Raw genomic sequence first — 10,194 nt, forward strand, 5'->3', positions numbered from 1 at the left:
TCCTTTGGCAGCAGCTGGAGACTACAAGGTGGATTTGGTGGTGGAACCGGACGCAAAGGAGTTGGGAGATATCGTTGGTATACCAAAGGATGGAGGATCATGATGTGAAGAAACAACTGAAAATGCATTGTTAGTGGTTGCTCCTAGCTTGCAGTTGAGTAGGAATTGACATGATTAATTTCTCTCTACTTGTCATCCATGTCACATGCATTGATAATAGCCATCACTTCGGAAATAGAGAGTTTGCTCAGGTCCTTTGTCTTTTTAATCATAGATAAATTCATATCCGAATTCCTGGGAAGTGAATTGAGCAGATTTTTATTTATCTCAGAGCGAGACAACACAATTCCGACAGTTCTCATTTCCGTGTTAAGAGTAATACAATGTCACAACTGAGCTTCCCAAGAACATGATTGAACATGTTGAATATTTAACGAAGCAGGTTCTGTCTGCTTTGCTTCATATTCTCATTCCATTCATTCACTTCAATCAAGGCTTCCCACAAAGCCTTAGCATATTTATACTCCCTGAAACATTGAGCAATATCAGGATACAAATCCATGGTAAGAATGGTCAGTGCTTTCTCATCATCTTCAATCTTGTCGAAGTCCTCATTGGTGTAATCTTTGATTGGCTTGTCAACCACAGTTTTAGCTTCATCATCCAAGGTGGTTGTGATCTTGATTTGACATCTTAGAAAGCTTCTCCACACTTTGCTATCCTTAATCTTGACATATTTCTCAAATCTGAATTTCCATTCAAGAAATTCATCAGCAGTCAGCAGCCGGTGAATTCGAGTTGTTGTCTCCATAACCGAATTAAGATCACTTTGCATTGTAGAAAGAGAAGTGTTCTATGAGTCCATGGTAAACTGAAAAGTAAATGATTTAACCGAAAACTACTAGGTTTGACCGAAAAATCAAAAAGTCAAGATTGTTGACTGAAAACCCTTTAACCGAGAATGTTGACCGAATACCCTGTTTTGACCGATATCGTTGACTGAATACAAAGTTTGACCGATAACTAGACGATTAATCTTGTTGACAGAGAACACTGGTAGCCGCCGAAATCACCTGAAACCTAGCCGAGAACATCTAAATCTAATTGAAAACTCCCAAAAATACTGGAAACACAAAATTGGTAACTTAACAAAACGAATTTCGATCAAAGTATCCAATAAGATGAAGAATACGAAGAACAACAACAACAATTTTTCGGTTATTTTTCATCGAAAAGGACTTAAAGACACCACAAATACCAAGACAATTCCAAGAAACGTGTAATGTTTAGGCCAAATCGATTGATACCAATCCTTCCTCTCATACCAATTGTAAAATCCGTGATCTAGTGTATCAATCGGAGTCACCAGAATTGGTGTGGAATCCCAATCTAATGATTAACCCAAAAACAATTATTATGAATTAAGAACACAATTATCAATCTTCAATGCACACTATATTGATAATAGTCTAGTACATAAGATTTAGAATTGCTCTCGGTTCTCTCTTTCTCTCTAAACTTGATCTCAGCTCTATGGAATGGCCAGCCTCTCTCACAGCTGAAACAACACAATATATATATATATATATATATATATATATATGTATATATATATTCATACATACATACATACATACATACATACACCTAGACCTAATTACAAAGGGTCGGCCCAAAACCCAACCGAAATCCTCATTAAGCCCACCGAAATCATATGGTGATTTCGGTCCAAACACCACCGAAAACATGGTGTTTTCGGTCCTAGACCGAGAACTCTAAAAGTCATCAAAAGTAAAGTATAAACCATAAATCATGTCCTGATAATTATATTTTAAAATGAAAAATTTGGTTTGTAAAATGGGATGTTACACAACTTCAAGATTTACTAGATAAGGGATTTATTCTCTCTAGTTTGCCTTGCAAAATGTGGAATAGATTTAAGAAATTCAGAGTCAAAATCAGAAAACTCGATGAACACGAATGTGTTTTGAGATTTGAAAACAAGCTTAGAGAAATTTCTGCTATGATACCATTTGTAGGATCATTAGAATCTATAAGAAAGAGATCATAATTTCCAAGACAAAATCATAAGAACACATCAAAGTAAATAAGATCTGATTTGTATTACAGAGTAAAAAGCACTAAATTCCAATGATTTAAGAAAGCTCTCAAAAGATACTATTTCTAACTATTTGCCCTTATATATGTAATACAAGGAAGTTGGTTAGGGTCTGACCAATTAGGTTAGGACAACTAAGCTAATACAACTATCAAACAAACAAACATAAACTGTGAAGCCAAAGTACAAAAAATATAAAAAACAAACATACAAAATCGAACATACGTTTCACATATACAAAGTGAAGACCAGAACATACAATTTATGAAAATCCAAGATCCATAAAAATGAAGGAATTCTTGAAGTAATGGATGAGGAAAGACCTGAACTGCTCAAGAACTTGAGGATCTAGACATGGTTGTGTATTTGTAAGCAAGGAGCCATTTGAACTGTTGAAGAACTTGAGGATCCAATATAGATGATGACATAGTGGTAGCATGAAAATTATTTTCAACTATAGATGCAACATTATTATAATGTGTTAGATGAGGGTTATATGACTGGAATGATGGTTGAAACGATCTAGATGGTATGTCTTGCTGTTGCTTTGCTTTGTTTGATAACAATGATAATTAAGACTCCTAATGGTTCCTCTATGTGCAGTAGACACATTCATCAAAAGAAACTTTGTAGACCGATCTATCCTTTGGAGTTATATTAATAGCAAATAGGCAAACAATAATCCTAAACGTTGAAAAGACAAACAAATCAAACCCTCGAAACCAATAATCAACAACAACAGACAAACATAAAAGAAAAACCTCGAAATCGACAAGCACTGATAACCAGACAAACTAAACTTTGAACAATCACACCGGATATTGACGAAATAACAGCAACAATCGAAACACTCAAAATGACAAATTCGAAAAGGTTAAAACAGACAAAATGTATAAACTAATCAGAAAATCATATCAATCAATCATAACTTTGTTATCATATAAACTAATGAACACCAGAGACAACATACAGCTAGGGTTTCATTATTGTTTAAAGAAAGTATAGTTACAAAGAAAAGAAAAACTAATTAGGTTAAACCTAACTAAAGGGTTAACGATAGGGTCCAAACCAAAAACAAAAACAGATCCATAAAGTTTATAAACTGCTTCAAACTTCTTACCTTTTCAAATATTTTTAATGTATGAATATGCTTCCTCATGACATCACATAAAGTTTTCATTCATAATAGCGATAATTAACAGAAACTATATGAACCCGATACATATCTTCCGAATGTAGATATAACATATTATTATTAATCATGAAGAAAGTTATTCCCAATGACCAAATTAAATACATGAGAATGACTAGATTATTAATATTTTGGAACAAAATCTATGAATAACAGATTAACATACTCCACAATCGTTGTTTCTGGAAAAGTGAAAGTGTCACTGTACCTATATACCATATCATTCATTCTAGCAAAATTAAGAATGGGTGCAAGAAGTTCCATTGACACTTCGGTTGGCTTAAGACAACCCTCGTTTATATCTTTCCAGTCATTTTCAATCATTTTCTTGAGTTCTTGAACAGCTACATTTTCTGGTACCCCGAAAGTCTTCATATATGTATGTACTGATTCGACTTGTTGTGCTCTTTCACCCTCAAACTTCATATAGACATTTAACTATGTTAAACAGTTTTCATGTTTAATTTTTAAGACAAACTTTTAATTTACTATGTTGTTTGTTGTTAGATAGTTATAAATTTGATTTACATACTTCAATTGTCTGAAATACCGATAATGGTTATTGTAAACATTTGCATGTGGAGGAAACCATTCATTTATTTTCTAAAAGTCGTTGTTTCTATAATGAGATGTGTAATTATGAATTACAAACCTGGAAACTCGTAACATCATTATAAAGTCTTCCAAGTGACATTGTAGCTTCCCCAATATTTGGACGACTCTCATACCAAGCCAAAGCCTCTTTACTGAAAATATCTCCCATAAACATTAAAGGAGAGTATATAAAAACATCGTAGGCAGAAGTAATTAATCCATTCTTCAAATATTCTTCAAATGATGGCACGTGTCTTTGGCATCTCCACTCAGCCTCTTGTAGGTAACCTCCGGCTAGTTTTTGAAACTAGCTTATCATGACAGAAATGAAAATAAAAAAATTAAGAAAAAGTAAAATATTTAAGTAGACATAAATAATTGGAATCTTCGTTACACAAGGTGAAATGATATCATACTGCTTGTTTTGTAGCATAAACCCTGTTTGCTCTTCCCTCTCTAGATAGTTGTTTTTCAACTTCAGTAAGCTCGTTCAAGAGAATGTTGTAAAATGGTTTAATATACTCCGGAAGTTGTTCCATAGCATTAATTTCCCAACTAAAATTTAAACCATGTTTATCATCAAATAATGGTCGTTTAATGATTTATGTTACTAAAGATATGGAATGAATCACCATTTAAGTTTTTCATCATACAAATTTTTGCTATTTAACATCATATAGGTTAGTAGCATATTCAATAAGAATATACCTGTTTATGGCACCCGTTAGAAGTCGAAGTTCCTCAATAGTACCATATGCATCATATATGTCATCTAACACCAATACTAGTTGTGCCATTTTTGCTAGTATGATTCTAGAATGAGAGTAATGAGGCTCGGGAATTATACCGATTGCCCATAAATAGAGTTCTGGCGTTCTGTCTCTTACAAAAGGAGTTATAGTTTGAAACTTCATGTCCTTGATCCATCTGAAACAAAAGAATATCAAGCTCTCTCTTATTTTAGGAGCATGAACACTAATATGCTTCTAAATTCTAATAATTATGGCAATGATATTTATACACTAGTATTAACTTGTGTGGAATCTATTTACGTGTATGTTATGTTCGACTAACGAATGAGTAATCCTACTCATAGCATCAACAATTTCCCTTTTATTATTATTGTAGCACAATTAAATCTAAAATACAATGATATTCAAGGAAATGTTGGAGAAATAAGTAAAGACTTTATTTGTTATCTTGCAGCTAGTACTAAAAGAAGGATTATAAATAGCCAACGGAAATTACAGATAGATGATTTGTTATATAATTTAAACGATAAAAAAAGGTAAGAACATGCATTTACTAGGGCCTAAGATTATCTATTACTATGTGCAACATATGTAGAACATGTGAGGATGATTTGCAAACCCGAGAACAAAGGGGATAAGAGAAGTATGTTTCTGCAAGTCTTGGAGTAGATTAGTTGAATATAATAATCTAGGTGGAAAAGTCGATAAATGTAAGCTGTTATTCTATATCATTATCATGTAAGATGTTTCCATATTTTTAGTAAAGAAATCCAAATCTATTTTTATTTTTTATTTTTTTTGGGCTAGGAATAATGACTTTAACTTCGGATTTTGAGAAACTTTATAAAAGGTTATTTTGAAGGTAATAGAGCCCATGATCATTAAGAATATCTATCTCACTTTCGAATAATTTATAAACCGGCCCAAATTTTAACAAGATTAATAGATTACGTGGTTTATCTCTAGGTCCAAAAAAAAAAATCTCCAACTATGTCATTTCATACTTTCTGTTAACAAAAAAGTTCAGCATTTCATTAAGCTATTTTCTGGTTTTTCTATATATAATAGTTTCTCGTTGCGCTTCTTGTTTTTTTTTACATGACTGAGAGACTAAAAAGAAAAGGGCAATAGTTATATGTGAGATGAGATGAAAATGTGTGACAATAGTGTAAATTAAAAAGGGTAACAGTTATTTTAAAGAGGAAGAAAGACATTGATTATCAATCCAAAAGAATGGTTATGCGTGGGAGGACTTGACTTAAAAGAAAAAGGCAATGGATGTATATGCTATTAGATTCTGGAAAATCTCCAAAAAAAAAATCATAAAATTTTGGTTCAATTTATGAAAAAGTCGCAAATTAAATTTTATTTATAGAAAAACACAGAGTACCGGTTAAAACTTCGAAAAAACACTTTTCGGCCGGTTTCGCAGATTTTGCAGGTATTCTGTCATTTTTCGTTAGTTTGCTCAAAATTTTAGGACATTTCCAAAAATTACACAATAACCAAAATATTGAGACTTTTTTGAAAATTACCATGAAATTAATGGATATTATTATTAACAAATCATTTATAAACATAAAAAATATTTTTATTATAAAAAAAGGAAATACATTTGTTGTTAATTTTAGGAATAAATTGGTGGTCCAAGTACTCTATTGCTTCCTGACCATTCAAACTCTCTACGTTCTTCCTATGCATTGTTGTGGGTATGATGATGAGATAAACTTAATTAACATTCCTCTAATGTTGGTGTTTCTCTTATGTTGTTTAACCTAACTACAAACCAACATTCATACATTTCATGTTAACAACCATCGGCTAACACACATCTATAAAATGTGAAAATTAAACCGTGAATGATAATTTATATGGAAACAAGTGAAGGGTTATTATCTATTTAAATTGTCATTCAAAGTTCACTTTTCACTCTCGATAGATGTGTGTAATTTTATGGTTGTTAACGGATAATATTTGGAGGTTAGGTGGTAGTTCTGTTAAAGAACATAATGAAAGATCTATATGTTCGTGTAATTATATTTTCTAATAACACGTGATCATACATGCCTAATAGTAATTAGACACTTATTGATTGTGTATTAATAAATATTATTAACTCTTGTATTGGTCACGTCTAACAGAGTACTTCTCAATATGACATCAACAACGATACATAGGAAGAACATAGCGACTTTGAAGTGGTCAACAAACAATAGAGAAGTACATAGCGGACCATTCTATTCCTAGAAATTAACAACAAATGTATTTCTTTTGTTTATAATTAAATAAATTATGTTTATAAATGATTTGTTAATAATAATATCCATTAATTTCATAGTAATTTTCAAAAAAGTCACAATATTTTGGTTATCGGGTAATTTTCAGAAAAATCTTAATATTTTGAGCAAACTAACGAAAAAGGACAGAATACAGACTAAATCTACTAAACCGGCCGAAAAGGGTTTTTTCAAAGTTTTAGCCGGTATTCTGTGCTTTTCTATAAACAAAAATTAGTTCCAGACTTTTTCATAAATCAGACTAAAATATTATGACTTTTCTGGAAATTTCCGTTAGATTCTCATACAACTATTATCTTTTTTCTTGTAAGTCTCTAGGTTTTTCCAATCATTACTCTTTTTGTTAAAGTCTTTGGGTCATTCCACATACAACTATATATCTATGATTTTTACCATCTCAAAATAAAAACATCATCACATATCAAACATCCTGCCGATATTTTTCAGTTTTGTATATAACCATATTAGGTGTGAGACTTATGTATTATATGAGTTTATTTAAAAGTTGATTAAACATGACATTTAAACATTTGAAGTTTGAATTTATAAAAAAAATGAGAAAACTAGTAAATTATTGAAATTAAAGAGGGTTTTTTTTAAAAAAATTAAACAAATAATTTAGATAAATAAACAAAGAAAACTAATAAGACTTTAATTTAGTAATTCTGAAATTAGAACGTATTAATATACATTTATTATTATTACATTTAAATATTATGTGAAAATTTAATAAAATAAAAAAATTATAAAATAACATAGAAAAAAATGAAAAAATAAAAAACCATGTGACATAATACACTAGAAAAGGACAAGTGACAAAACTATTATTAGGAGGATAATGATACCATGCTAAAAAAAAATTGCACTCAACAATCATTCGGAAAAGTTAGAAAATTTTGTAGGTTTTTATTAAAAGATAGATAAGTTTTACAATTTTCGGAATTAAGCCAAAACGTTTTTGTTACAAGAAAACCAACAACTTCCCAAAATTTCTATTTTGTTTATTTGCCAAAGTTAGCATACAAAACCGGATATTCAATCTAAATAAAAATAAAAAATCGAAAACACTGTAGGTTGTAATTTGAAATATCTTTTGGTGTAAATCGTAAACATGAAAGTTTTACATCTTTTCCAAGTTAACCATTAATAAAAATGTTGGTATTCACAAATAATAAACAAACAATTTTCATTAATACTTTTACATTTATAAAGCCAATAAATATTTATTGTATTCTAAAGTTTATCACAACATAAAAATATAATTTTTTTATTAATTAATTAATATAAAATATATAAAATAATATATAGGTCTGATATGTAAATAAGTAAAGCGACGCTTATGTATAAACCTTTATATATGTTGTTAAAGGAATGTGCGATGAGTTTTTGTATTACAAACATTATATGTTTAAGGATCTTTTAAAAATCATTACTGATTTTTTAGTTTATTAGAGAAATATAAATCAATAACTAGAAACGTTTGTGAAGCTTGGTTAATTCTTAACTTACTTTGTGAAAATGCATAGTTCTTCTCTGTGTAGTTGCTGCAGGTAGTTGAAGTGTGTATTTGCAAGATTTGATAGTGACTCATATGTAGAACATTCTTCTTCATAGTTCGAAAAATATAGCCTTGCTTCTACTATATGCATCCCTCGATGTGAAGGGCTCCTCAACGCCTGTCTCACCTGCCGTGCAAGATTACCTTCAAGAGTATCTACCAAATCTACAAGTTGAGCTTCTATGAAGACGAAGGCTTCATCTAAAATAGATTCTCCTCTGATTCTCAGTTGTGTAGATTCATAAAAACTTAACATGCCCCTTACATCATCTGTAATATATTCCTTGAATTTACCTGAGTTATAGTCTTTGAACTTCTTAAACACATCTGTGCAATTATATATAGCAAACAGTTTTAACAATAAGACATGCCTCAAACTTTGTTTAAAATCATGATTAACATACCACAAGACAACTTATAACCATGTTGTCTGAAAACTTGGAAGTTGATTGAAGTCGTATAAAGATCAGCTTGATCATAATCTTCCATGTTCAACTCCTTGAAAAGTTTGTCAAGTTGATATTCAATCTCTTCCGCGAACATATACCTCAAGCCAAGACGGTATACAGAATTGATCAAACATAATTTCGCATTTGAATCGATGTTTGGATTAATTATCAATCTTCTCAGCTCTTCTTTTCGCTCGTCAATGGCTTTAGCATATGCTTCCAACTCCTAAGAGGAAACCACACGTAGTTAATTATAACCAAATGATACAATAAAAACCCCTCCTAATTACATGAGGGCATGCATGGTTCGAGTCTGTAATTAATGGGAAGTACTCTTACCAAATAGTCAACAGTTAACGACAATAAATGATCATCCCAGATAGGCGGAGGGAAGTTGGCAAAAGGACGAACTGGATCTGTGTTGGTTTGGTTGTTTTCTTTTAGGGTAGTATTAGATTCATTTTGGGCCATTCTTGAAGGTTTTGATGTAGTTTTGGTTAAAGATGTATGGATCATGACTGTAATAATCTTAGGGGTACTTATAGTCTATGCAGCCCAATATGGTGTACTATTTTCTAATCAGCATAGGATGGAAGATATACATATAACGTCATTGGATAGCTTGGATATCTAAATATCCAAAGACAAATAGAGATTGTGTTTATGATTTTTCAATTTGGTAACACAAAAAGTTGTTTGGTGGGCCTTTTCGTATTTTGGATAGATACAAATAATTTGATCATATTCAATTATCTTTCATGATTGAAATGGAATATCATAAAGAAATATATGTAATAATTGGTTTTTGTGGTCTAAATTTTTTAGATCATATTACAAAAATGATGAGTGTGACACGGTACAAACTACAATTTCAGTCCATTAATTTTTTTATTTCCATACATTGAACAAAACTCATGATTGGAATAGTCCAATTTTTATTTGGTTGTGATTTTCATCCATGTAACTGAAAATGAGTGTTACATATTCTAAAGTACCAATTATTACATTAAATTATATGAATTGTATCTATGATTTGTGGTACTTTTCGTGTTGGATAACCTAACTTTTTTTTTAAAACTCTTAATGTCTTTATAGTTCCGTTTTGTTTCGATTTTGGTCCATAATCAATATGCAATGACAAATTTGGCCAATGTGGTTTTTTTACCACTTTATATTTATTAACTTATTAAAAAAATAGAGATGTTGGTCCCTTTATTCTTCTACTTCCCTATA

At 30.8% G+C, this 10,194-nt stretch overlaps 1 protein-coding gene across 1 annotated transcript; it reads right to left on the bottom strand.

Annotated features, from left to right (window-relative positions):
• Nucleotides 1-3,344: 3,344 nt before the first annotated feature.
• LOC111881062 (10-epi-juneol synthase) lies at nucleotides 3,345-9,582 on the bottom strand. The gene is made up of 7 exons (XM_023877452.3): nucleotides 9,301-9,582; nucleotides 8,917-9,187; nucleotides 8,464-8,839; nucleotides 4,614-4,832; nucleotides 4,322-4,460; nucleotides 3,964-4,212; nucleotides 3,345-3,731 (listed from the first exon to the last, which is right to left on the bottom strand). Exons 1-7 carry the CDS (start codon nucleotides 9,475-9,477, stop codon nucleotides 3,435-3,437), a joined length of 1,728 nt encoding a protein of 575 aa, XP_023733220.1. The 5' UTR covers nucleotides 9,478-9,582; the 3' UTR covers nucleotides 3,345-3,434.
• Between the last annotated feature and the right edge of the window lie 612 nt (nucleotides 9,583-10,194).

The sequence above is a fragment of the Lactuca sativa genome, chromosome 1 (genome assembly GCF_002870075.4).
Source record: "Lactuca sativa cultivar Salinas chromosome 1, Lsat_Salinas_v11, whole genome shotgun sequence".
In the NCBI taxonomy this organism is placed as follows: Eukaryota; Viridiplantae; Streptophyta; class Magnoliopsida; order Asterales; family Asteraceae; genus Lactuca; species Lactuca sativa.

Bases quoted from the DNA above. Each gene is read 5' to 3' on its own strand.
- LOC111881062 (XM_023877452.3), bottom strand. From the start codon at position 9,477: ATGATCCATACATCTTTAACCAAAACTACATCAAAACCTTCAAGAATG. The intron at 4,213-4,321 runs GTATGATATCAT...ATGATAAGCTAG, and splicing joins TTTATGCTACAAAACAAGCA to TTTCAAAAACTAGCCGGAGG. The intron at 3,732-3,963 runs GTTTGTAATTCA...GTCTATATGAAG, and splicing joins ATGATGTTACGAGTTTCCAG to TTTGAGGGTGAAAGAGCACA.